The sequence below is a fragment of the Scylla paramamosain genome, chromosome 11 (genome assembly GCF_035594125.1).
Source record: "Scylla paramamosain isolate STU-SP2022 chromosome 11, ASM3559412v1, whole genome shotgun sequence".
Lineage (NCBI taxonomy): Eukaryota > Metazoa > Arthropoda > Malacostraca > Decapoda > Portunidae > Scylla > Scylla paramamosain.
Window position 1 is genome coordinate 28,756,023 of NC_087161.1, and position 20,195 is coordinate 28,776,217.

The window sequence follows — 20,195 nt, forward strand, 5'->3', positions numbered from 1 at the left end:
CTGCCCATTTATCACCCACATCCATACATCTCTAAGCTCTTTAAAGCTCCCTAATGACTGTACTAAAGACTTGCTTGCTAAAGTTATTGTAGTCAACATCTTATTTGAAAATAGAATGGTAGATGGATTTTCTATTTCTTTTTTAATCAAAATTCATCGAACTCGAACCAATTACTTTTTGTCGCATCGTAACTCCGAAAATTGTGTAGTCTCCCCCCTTGCTTGGTATCCTTTATGCCACTCCATAGCTGGATCACACCGTCTCTTATTTATGCCTCGCTTCACTAACCAATGTAATACATATATATATATTAAGGAATATTACGGATCCTATAGACCTTTCCTTATAGTAGTATAGCGGTTAGTAACCCCGCCTGTCAGGCGGGAGACCGGGGATTCCCCACCGGGGAGGACCAAATTTTTAAAGGAGGAGGCAGTAGACACCTGCCGAAACGATAATTACTCCCAGTGAGGTCTAAAGCACTGTTCAGGGGGTGCTGTGAACTTATCATTAAACCCAGCTGTGACCTCACTGAACGTTTCCCTTTGTGTCTCACAACACAAGGGGGCAGTCACAGCCTGCCCTCTAAAGACAACTCTCTTCCTCCACACAAAACTACAAGCACCTAATAATACACACACCTTTCACTCAAAAAAATTCAAAATTATCATGGCGACTGCTACATCAGCCTCGGAGTCCCCATCTGGGGAGGGGACCATAAATGTCCCCAGGTCGGACTGCCTTTCTGTCGACGACCCTAAGTGTCTTGACACTCCCTTCAACTTTTTCTTCATTAACTTCTGCAACATTCGTGGTCTAAGATCTAATTTTCAATCTGTAGAACATCACCTCTCCTCTTCTTAACTTCATCTTTTCCTCACTGAAACTCGGGTGTCTGAGGCAACTGACAGTAGCCCCTCTGGCTACGACTACAGAGTCACTCTCAAACTAAATTTATCTGTGCTGTATACCTCTCACCTAACTCCTCTGACTATAAGAAATTCTTTGACTACTTATCTTCCAAAGTGGAGCACATTCTGACCCTCTTCCCTTTTGCAGAGATCTCCATTCTTGGAGACTTCAATGTTCACCACCAGCTTTGGCTTTCCTCTCCCTTCACTGACCATCCTGGTGAACTAGCCTTCAACTTTGCTATCTTCCACGACCTAGAGCAATTGGTGCAACACCCTACTTGTATTCCTGACCGTCTTGGAGATATACCCAACATTCTTGACCTTTTCCTGACCTCTAATCCTGCTTATGCTATCACCCTTTCTTCTCCGATGGGCTCCTCCGATCACAATCTCGTATCTGTATTTTGTCCTATCGCTCCAATCCCTCCTCAGGATCCCCCCTAAGCGAAGGTGCCTCTGGCGTTTTGCCTCTGCTATCTGGGAGGACCTGAGGAGGTATTTTGCTGATTTTCCTTGGAATGACTACTGCTTCCGTGTCAGAGACCTATCTTTGAGTGCTGAGCGCATAACAGAGGTGATAGTGTCTGACATGGAGGCGTACATTCCTCACTCTTTTTCTCGACCCAAACCTTCCAAACCCTGGTTTAACACAGCTTGTTCTCGTGCTATACATGATAGAGAGGTGGCCCACAAAGGTTGATTAGTTGATGTAACGTATAATAAAAATGACAGCAGTCCTAAAACTGATCCCAGTTGTGTCCAGCTAATGACCTGTTCAGATCGGATTAGAAGCCATTATTTGTAATTGACTTGTCCCTCAGCCATGACCTCATCCAGCCAACAACTTTTCCCTCAGTCTCATATACGCCCTATAATCATGTTCAAGGTCTTTTGGCAGGGCTTATTCAAACACCTTTCTAAAATCCATATGATATAATTAGCAGTGATGAAATTCAGAATTCAGGATAACTTCTCGAAAGTGTAACATTAAAACCATCTTTCCTTTCTCAGAGAACACACGCTGGAATCAAGAGCATGGGGAGCAGGTACTCCACTCGGAACACCTCGGACGGACCAGGGCAGGTCAGAAGCAATCAGTCCACAGCCGAAGCGAAGTGAGTTCTTACTTAATTGCTTTGTATTCATGTGACCTCAATTTCATTTCCGCCCGGGAAGTAGTAGGTTCTCGAATCATACGTGGCCTGTTCCAGTATGAATACCGTGAGTGAAATGCACTGAATTAGTAATGTTGCATGGGATTCGTGAGAGGAACATGATCAGGTATAAGATCCTACAGGCATCACTGGTCCATTGTTGAGCTGGTGTAGCGATCAAAAGTTGTTGTGAATGGTGCAGATATAGCAAGTCTCGCTTTGGGAACGGTGCATATACACTACCTGGTGTAGTTCACGCTATCCCCCCCCCCCCCTCTCTCTCTCTCTCTCTCTCTCTCTCTCTCTCTCTCTCTCTCTCTCTCTCTCTCTCTCTCTCTCCTCACTGTGAGTCTCCAACATTGGGGGTGTTTGCCTGTGGCTCTCCGTGATGCAATTTTCTTTTTATTTATTTATTTATTTATTTTATTTCATTTACTTATTTTATTTATGCATTTTTTTCCTGGCATTGAGCTATCGCTTTATTAATTAAGTGAAAGTGCATAAAGCCCCATTCACACACATCAGCGACGTATCAGTTCCGTGACCGTTCGGTGCTTCAGTGTCAGTGAAAAAAAAATATCGTTACTTTGAATTCTACTGACGCTTTCACACACGTCTGGCGCAGTACCGTGTTTTGAGTCTCCGTGCCAGTTCCGTCTCCGTTCCGTGAGAAAAAAAAAAAAAAAATCGTCAATGCATTTCTTTTTCTTCCACGCCTCATGTACAAACTTTCTTTTCTTCAGCTTATGCTCAGCTTCTTCCTCTCCACCAAGAATTATGGGAAACATTGCCAGTTTAACGTCGAAAAACTTTGTCATCCTTCTGTGACGTCTGTGAACAGACGTCACAGAAGCATCACAGATATCACTGACATTGAACTGATGCAGAAATGATACGTCACTGATGTGTGTGTGAATAATACGTTTTCTTGGACTTCCAAATCGCTGTGAAAGTGTGGCCATTACATTGTGATGTTGTCCTCAAGAACAAGAGACTATATTATCAGTCTCATCATTGGTTGCCCTTATCCACCACACCTGACCACACCTCAGAAATTTTACTCCAAATTCTGCCTTGTGTAAAGTGTAAATGCATGCTATGTGGTTTCCCGAGTCCAATGAAAGAGGATCACGGAAATAACATTTGCTGAATTTCCAGACATTGGCCATTTATTATATTTTCTCGGCAGAGCTCTCTCTCTCTTTCTCACTCTCTCTCTCTCTCTCTCTGCCGATAAGAGAGAGACTTTTCATATTGTGATTTACACAATGAAGGGATGACATTGACAGCAATGAACTAAACAAAATGAATTTGAAACTAACTTAAACTAACCTAGCTCTTGGATGAAAATGCTAGTATTATTTATTCAGTATTACCCCAGTGAAATGTTGGTACCTTGTGGTGCGCAAGGCGCCATCACAGAGCTGCCTTGGCCCACCACAGTACACTGAGGAAAGCGTGAACTGCCATGTGTGGGAGTGTTGGTGTAGGAGGAAGATTTTCATTAACAGTTCTTGTCTCTTGATTAATTTCGCGCTTATTAATGTATTTCGGGTAGACCTAAAGATGAGAAAATATGACGCGGTGAAAACGTTTATATACTGCCATTCCCTCGTAGCTCATTCATTCAGCACTGATTTGTCAAAGAAATCTTGTCGAGGGAAATCATCTGAGTACAAAGGAACATACAAGAGAAACCTTGGTACAGGCACCACTGTTGAGAGGCAGTGCTATGCTGCTACAAGGGTGCTATGCCAGGCAGGGTCTCTCATGTCTCGTGTGAGAACTTCATTATCCCTATCAAGCAAAGTGCCACGCTACACAATTTACGTTCCACAAAGAAAACACGGTAATCATAACATAATACAGGGCGATCCAAACGTCAAGACACGTCGGTAATATAGTTTTTGTTTGTTTTTCTTTTGCAGAATGAGTATGAATAAAAAAATGGTACTATTCAGTTAATGCGAGGAGTGATCACACAGGCAGACATTGAATAAAAATATGAAAAAAAGATACCTTTTCCTTGTGTCCAGTCTTTTGGCTCCATCTCCCTCTCACCACACTTGTCTCAGCGCTGTGAGCTGAGCCGTCTCCTCCACTACAATAACAATAGGCAAGATAAGGACAAGAAAGACAGAAGAAATGGGGATGAGGAAGTTAATTTTTGTAGAAAAAGGATCGCGGAAGGATCGAGCAACACCTGAAGCACTTCAAGGAAACACAATTCCGAGAAAGGTTGAAAAAGCAGATTCAGAAGGAATATCGTGGGTCAACCATGCTCTGGAGTATGGAGCTCATATTATGTCTCAAAAAGATCTCTCTCTCTCTCTCTCTCTCTCTCTCTCTCTCTCTCTCTCTCTCTCTCTCTCTCTCTCTCTCTCTTAAAATGCATTTTTTTTCATGGTCATAAAATCTGACGATGTTCTGTACATAAAAAAGTAATTAGCCACTTGATAGATGAACAATGATGTAAAGGTTTACTGCAACATTTTTTTTTTTTATACATCAGCAAGTTACAGCATACAATGTACCTGTAATTAATACTTCCTGCATTTCAGGTACATTTAATGTAATGGACTCCAGCCTCCTCAAACTGGTATAATGCTTTGTTAGGGGGGAAATAAATAAAATAGATAAATAAGGTATGATATTAAAGTTAGGGATGAGTTTGAGAACCACTGACATATCTCGTTAGCTCCAAGTAATAAAACCATTACCCTGTAAATTAAACATTTTGTTTGAATAAGGTAACTTAAATTTCCAGGTGTAAATCACCATGATATTTTAATGTTCTATATTATGTAAATGTCTGAAATAGACAGTCTAGTTCATGATTGATCTGTAACTACTAGTTATTATTATTCTGTGTGAGAATGTTCAGGAGAAAAAAAGGGTTGCTAAGCTGCAGCTTCCCCAAAAGTACAAAGACAAAAGATTGTCAGATGGTGAGCCAGTATGATTCCAGAGATGTGCTGAAATACCTCTCATGAAATAGTTTAATAGTATAGAAAGGGAAAAAGCAGAAGCAAGCAGAGAGTTCCATTGTTTACCAGTGAAGGGTGTGGTACAGTAGAATACTGAAAGTGATTTCACAGTTATTACAGTGGTAGAAATTTCAGTTAAGTAACTTGTTATTTAACACATACTCCTCACTTCTGTTCACAGTTTTGTTGGTGCAGATTTGGAGAGATGCAAACAGGCACACCATCAACCAACACAAATGGAAAATGCACAAAGAAATCTACAGGAGTTACAGAGTAACCTGCTGATAGAACTTGAGATTCTAGTGGGTAGTAGAAGGTAAGTCCTTGATGTTAGTTTTAGCTACCAGTGTTAACTGCTTTGAACATAACTTATGAAACTTAAAGATTTGGTGATACAATGGCAACCTCATACAGCCTGGTCTGGTTCTTGCAGAGCAGAGAAACTCTACCGAAACCATGTGTGCCGCAAACACTTCCTGATGGTGTATGGGGAGGGAGAGAAGGAGAAAAGACTGGTAGACAAGTTGAAGAGATGCCTGAGAAATGAAGGAGAGGAGGTGGAAGGTCCGTGGAGCATTTTTTATGGACAAGATATAACAAATGGTTGGCAGAGACTATCAAATAATGCAAAGGCAGTGGTGGTACTGATGTCTCCTACACTCTTTCAAGATAATCGACTGTGCAGATATTTATCGGAGATGTGGCATTCTCACCAAGACACTATTATGCCACTCTTCCTAGAGCCACTGACTCCCCACAACTTGCCTTCAAGCTTGGCTTTTCTTCGACAAACAAATGGCAGAAAAGTGTCAGAGAATGACTGGAATCCACACTCATTCATCACATCCCTGCTACAGCAATGCAGTCGTCTTAGATGCTTTTGCATGGAAATATCATCTCTGGAAGCCCTTGTGAGTGAGCTCCAGGACAATCCTGATTATGTGTGTCCTTGTGGTACATGTTAAGGTCATTCTGTCTCCATCCTCTTTGGCACTGTGGTGTTTGTACTCTTCCTTTTCCTTGTACATATTTGTGATACTGTACCTAATCTGTAGCACTAAACATGGGCAGACAGACTCCATTTCTAGAACATTCATGGTTGTTGATTGAGAAGATTTAAAGATTAACCTTTTTTTCCCTTAATGATAATTTTAGTAGAGATGCATATTAGGCTTTCTTAATGTATACATCTAGCAAGTGAAAGTATTATAACGTAGAACTGGAGCAGCAGTACTCGTTCAATACAGCCTACTAGCTCACGAGGAATACTTCACTGGGGTGTGTAAGAGGCCTTATTTTGTACACAGATAAATAAATATAAGTGTTAATACCGTACATGTGCAAGACTCACAATAAATAAATGAATAAAATAAATAAAAAAATTAGACCCAAGAGCATATTGATCAGCCATGGCTAATATTAAGATTATATATACACATTTATTTGTTGGTATGCAATGGCAAGGTATACTTTCACTCACTCATTTGTGCATTAGCATGTTTGTGAAAATTTTTTTTTTAGGTTCTGAACTTCTGAATAATTGTTATAGTGTATTTTGTAACAATACACATGTGCATGTACATGCATGGAGCAGGGTTGGCTGTGATAACATGTCTATTCACAGATGACAATGTTGCTTGCAGAGAGAAAGGGAACTTCAGAGTGGAGAATCAGCTTTAAAGTGTGTGCATGAGATGGAAGGTGAAGGTGAACACATGGAAAGATATGGTGATAATTTTTTGAAAGGAAGGAAATGGAGGTACAAGAGTGTGTGGTGGGCAACTGAATGATCTGAGTGAGGCATGTGGAGTGACAAGATGGCAGGGGGGAAAGCCATGAAACATACGCAAGAAGTATTGTGTGAGCACCTGTGTTAATGGACAGTGTGGAGTGGTGAAATGGGTGAAAGAAAAGAGACTGACTGAAATGGTCTGGCCATAATGAAGGCATGACAGGTGCAGAGTTTGTAAAAAGAAGTATGTAAGTGAAATAAGGAGAGGAATTATATCAGGACACCTGGGAAATTTGTTCACAAAGACACCTCCAAAAATTATATTTAAGGAAAGAAAAGAAAAAAAAATTCATTGTTAAATATTAATTCATATATTGATCTTCAAAATAAACTTTTACTGCCAGTCATGTCAATATCACTGTCTCTACCTTGCCACAAATGCCTGCTTGAAATGTGTAATACTCTAAAAAAGACACTGCAGTATTGTGCACAAAGGAAAAACAAACAGGCAAGTGTATTTTTCCTCTTGAATGTGGCCCATCAAATGTATGCATGCAACTCTGAACCACACACAAACACACACACACACACACACACGCACACACATGCACAGCTTTCAACATATACCCTCAAACTGTAAAGTATCTCAGTAAATGCTGTTTCAAATCTGTTCTGAAAGGAATAAATATACTAAATGTTCTCTTCCTTACTTTGCTCAGTGTCATCCTAAAACACTTGCTGAAATCTTGAAATAAAAGACATAGTGGTCCTCTGCCAACAGCAGGATATATTTTAGCAAACCAAGAGTAGTTATCTTGGTCAATGAATGATACATACCTATGTATGTTACTGTGTATTGTTTTCCAGACTAGGGATGCAACTATGAATTATCATATTGAAGCTTCTTTCATTCACCCTTGATCACAGCTGTGCTCAGAATGTACCCATATATATCTAGGGAGATCTCAGTGCTACACTTTTGCTGGTGAGCACACATTACAAGCAACTGTACCACAACAAGCGGACAGCTGAAAATGTTCCTTGTGGTGTATCGTTTCCCACTTTTTTGTCTTTAATGAAAACAAAACTTAACAAGTGTTAGTTATTTAACAGTATTAGTTATTTTAGAAAATGTGCATTGAAATTATGAATAAATGTTATCCTAGAACCTGATGGCATGGTTTTCATTAATGAATTCTAGCCTAAACTTTTTTTTTTACTACAGATAATACATTAGTTGATTTTCACTTGCCCTTGCAGAAAACCAATAAAATTAAATACCAAAATACTTTCACCTTGTAGACTTAGGACCTGTGGACAGGTCCAAGTAGATAGGGAAATGTAAATAAATACTAAATATTTAGCTGGAAAACTCACGCATTTATGACATTATTATTATTATGAAATTTATTTATTTATATTTTGTGTGAAAAGAAAAAAAAGAAGAGATGCATATATAGAATATAAAACATATTTTGGAAGTTCCCAAATTGTCTGCTGGGAACACTGGAAGGCTACTGGCAGCAGTTGTGACACAGATAAGGAAAGCTTGCAAGGAAGGAGAGACAGTTGCCTTGTGGTAGTTCCTCCAAGTAGAATGGTATATCAAACATGCTTACTAATGTTTAGTTTTGTTTTACTTGTGGTGTATCATAACAGAATTTTGCTGAGGTTATGTGTGCCTTTACAAATAAATATATTAAACTTATTGTAAGATACCTTTTCTCCACCAAAAGGCAGGATATTGTAAATAGTACACATGCAGTGAGGTGGTCAGGGGCAGGCAGCACTGGTCTGACCTCGCATATTACATGCCCACTTTTCAAGTGGTTACTTATATTTATTCAGCAAGTATCGAAGAATTTCAAAAAATAATAAACAATAATAAATAAATAAATGAAAAAAAATAAATAAATAGTCACTCATCACATTCAAAATATCATGAGAGATAAGTGACTGTGACCATTATCACAGGCAGTGAGTGGTATTCAAATGTGAAAGTTCAGATGGTTCTGCCAGCCAACTGTGCTTTATTCCTTTTATTTTGAGAAAGATTTGTGTGACTCCACTCTCCTGGATTCAGCCATGCCAAACAACAAATAGCCACATTATTTCAGCAAGTCAAGAAGCACAATATAAAATAGTTAATTCTCATGATTGTCTTTCAAGTTGCAAGTTGGGACAGCTTAAGAGTACATTCTGTAAATTAAGAAAAAATAAATAAATAAATAAAAATAAATAAATAAATAAATAAATAAATAAAATAAATAAATAAAAAGGTGATGGGCAAAGTTTACATTTCAACTGCCCAATACAAGGTTCAAAGTATGCCTGCAACCTTACAATAATTCTTCTATAAATACAAAAAGGGTATTTGTGTTTTTTTTTTCTCTCTCTCTCTCTCTCTCTCTCTCTCTCTCAAAAACCTTACACCTACACATAACACCTGAAAATATAAAACATATTCTGGAAGTTCCCAAATTGTCTGCTGGGAACACTGGAAGGCTACTGGCAGCAGCACATTAGCTAGGAATTTCCTCTTTGGGTAGCAACACAAGAACTAAAGACTTCATCTAGAGAAGCTGAACCATCTTTCAGGGAAGCAGGATACCAATTGACATGGTGGTACAGTAAACATAAAACAACTTTTTCAGGCATGGTCTTCACACTTCGATGTTAATGGCTCTGAGTCTTTTACAAGAAGGAATAGTACATGTATGAGGCATTTTGTTTTAAACTTGAGCAAGATAGGATCAAAGACTTGGGAAATTATTTAATAAACATTTGGTAAAGATGCCAAGCAAGGCAACTAACAGCTCAAAAATAGGCAAACATCAGGTGCTCTGACTGGCTCTCAGTCACCATAATATGTGAAAGACATTGAGGTGAACCAGTACTGCACAACAACCAATAGCAATCAATACCAATATTTGTGATATCACTGGGCACACACAAAACACATGCCATTATAATCTAAAAAAGGAACTCAATGTGCTGAGGACAGAAAAAAGGGAAGCAGTTTGACAAGAAGGCAAGAAGGCTAAGAGGAGTAAAGCTAGACATCAAGTACTGATGATTAACTCTTGTATGATTAATATTGAAAGCAGAAATTTCCCACTGCCTGCCTTATTACATGGGCCATGTTTAGATTGAATACTGTATGAACTGTAGATATGTATACATATACTCAGAAGAGCATCAGGGTCAGAAGTAGTTGGAAGGAGATCAGTGGGAAGACTGAAAAAAAAAAACTTGGAGACAGTGTGTGGAAGAGGACAGAAGGGTGAACATCACAGGCTAGTTCATCAACAACTGTGAGAAATAGGAGAGGTTCACAAGCTGCCCAGCCACAGAAAGACAAATAAAGATGTTAAATTAAATTATGTTTTAGACTAAAGTTAAGCAATGACTGGAAGAAACACACTGATAAGTGAGACAAATTATGTGGAGTATCAAACAATATAAAAGAAAGTATGGATTACAGCACAAAATCTTAACATATACCACCATGTGATTTGGAATAGTGCTAATGACATTCAGGTCCATTTAGGAGCAAGAGTGCAATGCTTCCTGGCAGACAGCCTGCAGAGATCTGGATTGCACTGTGTGGTACACACATCTTGTGACTATACATGAGTATGATGCAAAAGATAAAAAGAAATTACAAAAACTTTATGAATTCAAATCCGACATAATTTGGACTGATTTGATTTGCCTTACATTATTCAAATTTGTTTGAGAATGGATGTGTTATTGTATTCAGCAATTTACATGAAGCACTTTTCTTAAATATTTTCTTGAAAAATCCTCACATTTTCCAAAAATGAAGGTGTGGGACAAGCCCTCAAGTTCACAACTCAAATCAGACAAACATGCTGCGTCAGAGCCAGAAAAGTACTTGTGTTTTAAGCAATTGTAACTGAGACAATCAATATAATACTGTCAACATGCTACAAGAAAACTGCTGTGTATAAGTATTCTGTATTTACTCACAGTAGGGGAGGAAATTGAGGCAGACACTTGAGTCAGACAGTCCTCATAGTTTTGTTTACAACTGTACTCAATGCCTTGTGCAAGTGGTGTACACCAACCATGCCATCTCTACTGTATCATCTGCTACACCAAAAATTAACTCTTTACTTAATTATATAAAAGTGAACTTAGACAAATGTTTCATTAAATAAGGCTAAGTTCACCTGAAAGTGACTTCATTACCAAGCCATTATAATGAAAACATATCTTAGACAAATGTTTCATTAAATAAGGCTAAGATATGTTTTCATTATAACGGCTTGGTAATGAAGTCACTTTCAGGTGAGCCATGCTACTTAAATGTGCACATTAGTGACAAAGGCAGCCCTTTAAAGCCAACCACTGCTTAGTATTCTCCTTACATGATCTTGGAGGCACTCTGTGTGTGACAGGTGATTTATAGTTACTCAAGTTATATTCACACAAGACATACAAGCAAACCCTGACACGTCTCCTTACCACCTGGACTGGTGACAAAGTTGGCGAGACCTTTGGCTTGTTTGAGTTATTTTTGTTAAAACTTGGATGGCTGTCTACCTCATGAAAGGCCACATTACCTCCACAAAGCAGAGCTGGGAAATATTTAATCTGCTTCTCCATCCATTTGACACTACACCTCAAGTTGAATGCTTCTAATGAATATCCCATTGTTTTTATATTAAGATGAGAGCAAATCATAACCTCTGCTAAACAGAAATAAAAATAAAGTAACATGCATTAAGTTGTTCATGGCAAACAAAGGTTCTGCAAAGAATTTTTAAATACTAGGTTTTGAAAGTATACTTATTATTATAATGATTATTATAATTTTCATCCTTACCATTACTATCATAATCATCATTACTATTATGCCCTTTTCTCTATTATTCAGTAATTTAAGTTTCTACACAAACTGAAATGGCCTGCTTCAGTTTGTATACAGACACAGCAAGGAGGCAAGCTCCCAATCAACACAGGACTTCTGGTCATCAAAATGCCAATAGATTAAGACACCCAAAATGTATCACACATGCAAGATCTAATTTACAAAATAGTTTAATATGATATATATATATATATATATATATATATATATATATATATATATATATATTTTTTTTTACACTGCATGGCCCAAGTTTCCTAGAATATTACAATCCAGTAGCACAAATCACATTTTTTTGTGGGATGAGGACCCAGTGTGACCTACATACGTGCATGTCTTCTCAATGCTCAGTGACACAACTACTGGTGGTGTGCAAGTGGCAGTGAGTACAGGTGATGACAAATGCCTTGGCAAAAACCACTTGACAATTAAAGTTATGTCTGCTCCAGCATCGTCATAAAAAGAGATAAAAATGCTGCTCCTCAATAAGTCTTGTCGGCAGAAAAGAGAAAAAGGGGAGTCCTCTCACACTACTTTTATGCAGTTAATGGTAGTCATGATGATTCTACAACAACCCTGGGTACACTGGAGCAATCACACACACACACACACACACACACACACACACACGCAATTACATACATAAATTATAACAATCTGTACAAAAGTGTTCCTAACTTAGCACAGTCATCAGTATCCACGCAGACCATTGTACACCTTTCCTATGGACTCCTGCTTCAGGATCTTCTTCAGTTCTGAAAGACACGAAAAATAATAAGAATTCCATCTGAGGATACTCTGATACTACAGCCATAAATGCAATCTGTGATGAAGCATATCAACAAGAATAATTTGAGTGCAAGTGAAAAGTTGCACCAAATCCTGCAGGTCTCACCTTCACGCTCCTCTGGGGTGAACTCTGACTTGGGGAACTCCACATCAAAGGTGATGTAGAGGGTGCCAACCAGGTTGTTGTTATCATAATTGGGCATTCCTTCACCCTTCTTCCTGATTCTTGCACCAGGCCAGGTGGGCTTCTCCCTCACTATGTGGACCTGGGAAGTGATTGAGGAATGAGAACAGTTCGGTGGAGAGGGATGGAATGGTGCGGTGTGAGATGTGATGTGCTGCTTATAATGCAAAGGGTTCATGTACTACAATAATCTATGTTACCCAAATCTCTCAACTTCATCTCTTCATGTTTATAAACCAAAATACAACAAACTCCCAATACATTCATCTACAGAAATCCAACAGCAGATTTTTTTAAGGCAGGATTAAAATAACTGCTACGACTGCCTTAAATAGTTTTCATTTATATTATACAAGCTGCAAATAATCAAGGTTTACAGTGCTTGTTATGGCTCCCTGTTGTTCTCTTTCCTCCACACAATAACTTTTCAATTATTTCCTTGCACATTTCATTATCCATATCTGAAGCCTGTTACTGTGAACTCAGCCAAATGCCTCCCAAGAAGACAGCTGGGATACACACTGGAACAACTGAGGTCACAAAAGATTTACTTAACACAAATCTGTGCCACTGACTAAGAGCAACAACTGGTGCCATGGCTGACTGGGACAAGACACCTCTGGGAAGCAAAATCAGCAAGTGTCATGCTGCAGGTTCACACATTCAGGCCCATCATGAGCAGGATGTGGTGGATTGCAGATTTTATAATATACCACAGCCCTTGAAGGTGCACTGACAAGGCAGGGATTTACATACAGTGTTAATATTGAGTGCCTCCACTTCTGAGGACACCAGCTGATTTACTCCTCCACATAGAACTAGCTACCCTTTATACAAATTAATGCCACAAATGAGAGTTCCCACTTTGAAAATATGAAATATGGACAAGGATGAATGGATTCCCAGCCTAGCATTACCATTAATAGGGCATGGATGTGGAGGAAGAAAACAAGGATGGCATAGTAAGGTAGAGGACACACATCCTCACTTTTGGATGAGATCAGCCACCACCACAGAGTTTTATATTGTATTCTAAATTCATTCATTGCTGATGAGATAACTTGTATATTGTGTATGCACACACACTGTAGTTGGATGATAAGAACAGGTAAGTATATTATACTCAGTGATTAGGTGAAAGCCAAACAGGCACCACATTAAGTAGTGAATGTAAGGTCCCACATTCAAGCTGTGTTGACAAGATTTCCCACAACCACTACTCATAAATGTAGAAAAAGTATCCACAAGTCATCCAGAAAGCACATATATCATTTAGGAACTCACATTGTGGTTATCCAAGTGGGGAATATCCAGCTGAAAGCCAAGCAATGCTTCTTGCAAGGACAAAGTGACATTGGTGTACAAGTCATCCCCACGCCGCTCAAACCTGAGGTAAGGAAAAAGTAAGTGTCAACAAGGATAATACTTAAAATAAGCCATTTTTTACCACTGAACAGCCACACAACATGCTCCATCTTCCCATCTACATTCTTTATTCTTGACATTTTACTGTAAATGGTATTTCATCTTATCCTAATGGTCAACAACTTGGTAGCATGTCATCTAATAATAAAAGATGGACATGAGCATGTTCTACATTCTAATATTTTTTGTAGTGATGGTAGTACAGTAATGCCCCTTGTGCCATTTATCTGAGGGAGGAGATAAATTGGCCACAGGAGACTTTTGCTGGGGACTGAACCCTTGACCAGGAGAACAGAAGCATGGCATCTCAGATGAAGGAACCATAACAACTGTCTGGTCTTAAAATCACTTTGGGGCCTTTGTGCTCCTTTTTGTCACTACAAGGCTTCATCCCCCAGACAGATCAAGTGCACTGCCGACCTGGAGTGTGGCTGAGTCTTAATGCGGATGATGAGGTCTCCTGGGTCACCATCAATGTGGGGTTCACCCTCCCCTACAAAACGGTGCTCCTGCCCATCAACCATGCCAGGCTCAATCTCAAACTCCAGGGTGCGTTCCTCATTCACCAACCTGTAGTTAGGTACAGATGGAGAGGAGAAGTAAAAGTTGGTTAGGTGATTTCTCACATGTCTTCAGCATTTCACTATACACAAAACTTTTACTTTTCACACACACACACACACACACACACACACACACACACACACACACACACACACACACACACACACACACACTCTTCCTTCTATCAACATACTGATAAGTGGAATAATTTGGATGAAATCGCTGTAAATGCTAAAAGGTTTTACAAATTTTAGAAATACAACTAGGTAAAATAATACTAGAGAGATACACACAAACACACACACACAGTTCCTGAAACCTTTGTCCCTAGTCCAATTCTTTCTGCCATTCCCACCTTAATTCTGACACTCATTGCGATCTGCCTTGCCCTGCACCCACAGTTTCTAATACCTTTGTTCCCAATCCAATTCTCTCCACTGTCCTCCTCTTAACTTTGACACTCCATTGGGACCTGCCTTACCCTTTCTTGCAGTACTTACTTTACATTGGGGCACTCGTCGCAAACCTGCTGCTGAGTCATCTGGAAGCGGCCTGGACCCAACTGTCTTGTCACCATCTCCTGCCTGCAGTTACAGCGTCGCGTTCCTGAGGCTGCCCGCATCACTGGTTTGTTCCGTACCATCTGCACAGTGTCAGGGAAGGATGGAGAGCTACAGTAAACAATGTGAGGGTAAGTGGTGAAAGGAAAATGAAAGGGCTTTGGCATAGATATACAAATGTGAATTGCCATACAAGGGAAAGAGGTGAAAGGAGAATGAAAGGGCCTCAACACAGATACACAAAGAAAGGCTCAACTGCACCCACCCACACACACACCTCCATAAATACACACCTCCACAAAGTTGCCCACATATAGCTCCTCAAGTGTCACATGCATGTCCATTGTGACGTCTCCACCTCTTGGGACTTCTCGCTCTCGACTACCACCGCCGCCACCAAAACCAAAGCCAAAGTCTCCAAAGAAGCTGGCGAAAGGATCCATACCCCCAAAGCCATCCTCCTTGGCCACACACTCCTCACCACACCTGTGAAAGAGAGGGGGGTGATAATAATGATGGAAGTAATAATGGTCACTGTGATGCCGTAAATTTAAGATAATATATAACCGTAATAACGAGGATTTTTCTTGCCAGTCAAGCTATGGGTATGATATCTTATTTATTCTTGAGTGTTAGAGGGATCAAAACACTGCCACCATGTCCCCTGCATGTCATGGAAAGGAAGCCAAAAGGAATGAGCAATGAGGAGTCAGGATCTCTTCTACTGTATTCCTGATCCCATAGTGAGTCAAGGGGCTATATTCTGAAACACTTCTGCCCACACCTTGACTACTTTTAATAGGCTCTCATAGAAGTGATGGAAGATTTTAAGGATATTTTTATTGTTCTAGTGACAGATTAACAAGATTTCTACATTAGTAACAGGAGAAACATTCATGAGAACCTGGCTAATCATCTCTGTGGCTTCTGAGAAAGTAGTCATGGTGAAAGCACAGAGCATATAAGAATACAAGTCAAGGAGTAAAGGAGTTAATGTTTTATCTTGGCTACCAACAAGTACTCATGAAGCATATACAAGAACATTATAGATTATATTTAACATCACAAAGTTTTAGAAAGACACAGGCAGGTGGACCTTGTGTTCATGTTGAGGGAATGTGGTGCAGAGTAAGCTCATGTGCTTCTAGACTGTTACCTTCCACCAGTAGTTCATAGTTATGGTATCAATGGCTGGATCTTGGAAGTGTAAATGGGGACTTTGATGAAGAAAACAGAAATGTTAGGTGAGAAAAACATGTAAACAGTATTGTATCTATGAAGTTTGAAAAATACATATGAAGATGCATGTGTGCATGTGTGTGTGTATGTGTGTGTGTGTGTGTGTGTGTGTATTTACCCAGCTGGATGTGAGTCAAGCTTATAATCTGTTCTCCATTTCCAATTTTATCTAGCTTACACACATCACTTTCACACTTAACTTGCTCCAAGGATAACAATTCTGTACACTTTTTTTCTTATTTAGCAAAAATTGAGTGTGTACCAGCCATGGAGAAAAGGATGTGCAAGACAAGAATCAATAATATAAAATAAAAAAGAAAAAGAAAGGCGTGTAATGCAAGTATATTCTAAATGACAACCTTGGCGCCTCAGTATTCAGTAAATGAACCCCACCTCCCCATCTCTCTCTCTCTAACACCTGCAGCCATCACAGCACACATTGGGTTCACTTATTTATCCATTCATGCATCACACCTGCCTCATCCACACACCTGGCACTATATCTTCACTACCTATGCCAGACCTCACCACCATCACCACTAATTACGCTCTTGTACTCATCACCTCTACCATTACCAGTCCCCGCCACTTTATTTTTGTTAAGCTTAACTTACTGTATGTATGTGTGTCCAACCACTCCTTTCTCTCTCTCTCTCCACTCAGATACTTGTTTTTCCACACTCTCTCACCACCACCTGCCTTTCCTCCCTCTTTCTCTTCTTCCTCATTTACCTCTTCATTCATTATTATTCAGTTATCATCTCTTATCTTTTCACAATCCTCTCCATACTAGTAAATGATATTCAATGGTCAAGAACAGATGCACTTGACCCCTGCACTGCTCCAACACCGTGATATGCAGTCCTTCACTCACCTGTCATACTTCTGTCGTTTCTCATCATCCACCAGCACCTCATAAGCTGCTCCAAGGTCCTTAAACTTATCCTCAGCGTGTGGGTCGTCCTTGTTCTTGTCTGGATGGTACTCCTTGGCCAACCGCCTGTATGCCTTCTTGATCTGGTTCACGCTAGCATCCCTTGGCACACCCAAAATCTTGTAAAAGTCCCGTCTGTGGAGGAAGGAGATGAAGTGAACTGGGCTCCCTGCTGAAATGGGATGTGCTTGATCTTAAGAGATGGCTAAGTAATCATAAAGAGTTAGAAGGTTAGCTTTGCAGGCATAATGTTTTAAGTATAGCTAGCGTGCCTGGCTGCAGATCTGTGGCCCTTGGCCTGTGGCAGTCTGCACATAGGTATCTTGGGAAAACCTAGGGATGAGAAACTGTGGAAAGCTACACATCACAGTGGCCTTATGACCCATTGTAAGGGATTAACGGTCCAAAAGACAAGGTGTGCAGCAAGGCCACACACAGCCACAGCGCATACTTATAATTTTACTTTAATTTTACCTGCAGGGTTAAAAGTATGACAATCTGGATTCCTTCAATTAAATCATTACTCATTCCTTTTGCTCTAATTTTATGGGTAGAAGAAACTCATCTACAATTTATTTTACCATAAAACAAAGTGAGAGTGAGATGGAATAATGACCAGCAGTAAATACTGACCGACAGAAATATAAGATCAAAATAGCCAATGTTTTCCGCAGCCTCTTTTCAAAACAGGCGGGGCGGGCCAGGCAGGGCTGCTGTACACCGCCCATTGGCCGCCCTGCACGCCTTCCTCTCCGCCTCATGTTCATACTCACACCTTACCTACACTCACCTGCCACATTGACAAGCACACCAGGGCACGTGCCGCCCCTGTGCAGGCCAGCATGCCCCCAACACAGGTGGTGGCCAGGCATCAGCTGACCGCCGCCTCTTCCACACACACGCCGCCCCTCATTCCCTCCACCTCTCCTCCACGCCTTTCCCTTCACCTGTTGGTGCAATACTCACCCTGCCTCACACGAAATAACCAGGATGATGAGGAGAGCCGCCACACACGTCCACCCCGGGGCCATCTTGCCACTCACTTCCCGACCCGCTGCCTTGTGTTGACTGTTGACTGGCTGGCGGTGGCCGCTGTTGGGGGTGAGGAGAGGGGGTGGGGGGGATTATGTGGGGAGGATGGGATTGCACCTTCGGAAATCTTATGTAAATAAATATTTCCCTTAACTCTAAATGACTTTCCATATCAAGCTGAATGTATAATATTAAGTTGAGACAGTAATGTGATCAAGATACTAAGATATGTGGACTTGGAGACAGATAAGAGCTCACACAGACATCTTTTCTTTCTTTTTTTTTTTTTAACACAACGCACACGCTTGTGATTTATCAATAGTAATTCAAAGAAAGTTGAGTTTCATACTCATTTCACGAAGGAACAAGTGCAAAGTCGATGCCAGCTGCTGGGGTAGATGGGCGGATTGAGAGCAGACGACGCTGCGCGGCTGCCACCTGGAGACGGGAGGACGCGCCACGTCTCATAACTTGTGGCAGGAAAGATAAACCTTTACCGCTGCGCACTTCCTCCCTTGTTTTGATGTATGCACGTTGATTTATGAATCTCTATGAATAAATGTTCCCGCACCAAGATGCACACTTTCCCTACATGTATGTGTGCATGCAAGTCCATCACACACAAGGGTTCTATTTATTTATCTATTTATTTATTTATTTTATTCTATTCATTTTTTGTTCCTCTGAGTAATGGGTCAATATTACACAAGATTTCCGCTTCGCACATTCTAGTCGTGAGAGGGAATCACTGTGGCTTAGGCTGTCCCAATGATAAACCATGACATTCAAAGTTTAAATAACACACATATATCAATTAGATATTTTTAATGTAGCTGTTTTGTCCTATAAACGAAACAATTAATTGGTTATGTTGCGGACGTACAAAATGGTGCTTAGAAAACTATACTCTGCCTTTCCGAGACATCTTCATGGCTGCACCTGACCATTGTAGGGCACTTGAGGGATCCAGGCTGGCGGTAAAGACACAAAGATGCCTCGTAAAAGTACTTGATCATAGCACAGTAAAACTCTCATATTAATGCAGCTCAACTATGACCAGCGTGTTCGCTGCCCGACTTCCGGGATGCGATACCACACGCTGAGCTGTGCGCCCTGTCTGCTTTCCTGCCTGCTCATCATAATCTCACACATGTAATAAGTGAGTCTAGAGATCCAGAAAGAACCTGACACTGGTGAAGAGAGAGAGAGAGAGAGAGAGAGAGTTTCATTACCTGCTAACCTCTGTGTTGGAGTAATGAAGCGCTTTGTTCTCACAACGATTATTTTTAAAGGCCGCAGAAATGACACGCCGGGTTCTCAAGAGTGTTTCTCTTGTTAATAATATAGAAATCTTGTTAATCTGTCACTAGAATCATAAAAAAAAACCTCTTAAAAACCCGTGTCACTTCAACTAGAGCTCTTTCAAAGTAGTCATCACATTATACTGCCCTCTCTCTCTCTTGGCACGCCATTCCCCTTGGCCACTCCTGCACATACACACTTGCCTGCCACGTCACTCCTTTCTTGTGCTTCCACTCATCCAATTTTGACAAAGTTACAAATGGATAGAAGTGTACGGTACAAACCCGAAATGTCGACTGTCCATCGTGTGTATAAACGTTTTTCCTTTCCTTACTCATCAATTTACTATATGTTCCCTTCCGTTATCTTAGATGCAGCTTGGAAGACTGTATTCCCTAAGCCAGGATATGTTACGAATAAAAACACTCCTAAAACATAAAAGTAGGCATCGTGTTAGTCTTGCAGAATTAGCCCCGTATTC

At 40.3% G+C, this 20,195-nt stretch overlaps 2 protein-coding genes across 4 annotated transcripts in view; one reads left to right on the forward strand and one right to left on the reverse strand.

Annotated features, from left to right (window-relative positions):
• LOC135105232 (uncharacterized) overlaps positions 1-7,961 on the forward strand; it is an 8,667-nt gene extending 706 nt beyond the window's left edge. The window contains exons 2-4 of one of the 3 annotated variants that reach the window (XM_064013404.1): positions 1,927-2,030; positions 5,238-5,372; positions 5,490-7,961. In XM_064013404.1, coding sequence (XP_063869474.1) covers positions 1,951-2,030; positions 5,238-5,372; positions 5,490-6,021 — 747 coding nt within the window. In that variant the 5' untranslated portion in view covers positions 1,927-1,950 and the 3' untranslated portion in view covers positions 6,022-7,961. Of the gene's footprint in view, positions 1-1,926; positions 2,031-3,561; positions 4,358-5,237; positions 5,373-5,489 lie in introns of those variants that run through there. The other 2 variants (XM_064013401.1, XM_064013403.1) reach the window with 2 other exon arrangements.
• Positions 7,962-8,407: 446 nt separating this feature from the next.
• LOC135105231 (dnaJ homolog shv-like) lies at positions 8,408-18,900 on the reverse strand. The gene is made up of 9 exons (XM_064013400.1): positions 18,762-18,900; positions 18,347-18,472; positions 17,321-17,515; positions 15,501-15,693; positions 15,148-15,290; positions 14,504-14,653; positions 13,943-14,045; positions 12,581-12,740; positions 8,408-12,440 (listed from the first exon to the last, which is right to left on the reverse strand). The coding sequence occupies exons 2-9, from the start codon at positions 18,409-18,411 to the stop codon at positions 12,376-12,378; spliced, it is 1,074 nt and encodes a 357-aa protein (XP_063869470.1). The 5' UTR covers positions 18,412-18,472; positions 18,762-18,900; the 3' UTR covers positions 8,408-12,375.
• Positions 18,901-20,195: the final 1,295 nt, after the last annotated feature.

Coding starts and splice junctions, on each gene's coding strand:
- LOC135105231 (XM_064013400.1), bottom strand. CDS start 18,411: ATGGCCCCGGGGTGGACGTGTGTGGCGGCTCTCCTCATCATCCTGGTT. Junction 15,291..15,500: donor ATGTGGGCAACTTTGTGGAG/GTGTGTATTTAT, acceptor GACACTGTGCAG/ATGGTACGGAACAAACCAGT. Junction 12,441..12,580: donor CACCCCAGAGGAGCGTGAAG/GTGAGACCTGCA, acceptor CGTGTCTTTCAG/AACTGAAGAAGATCCTGAAG.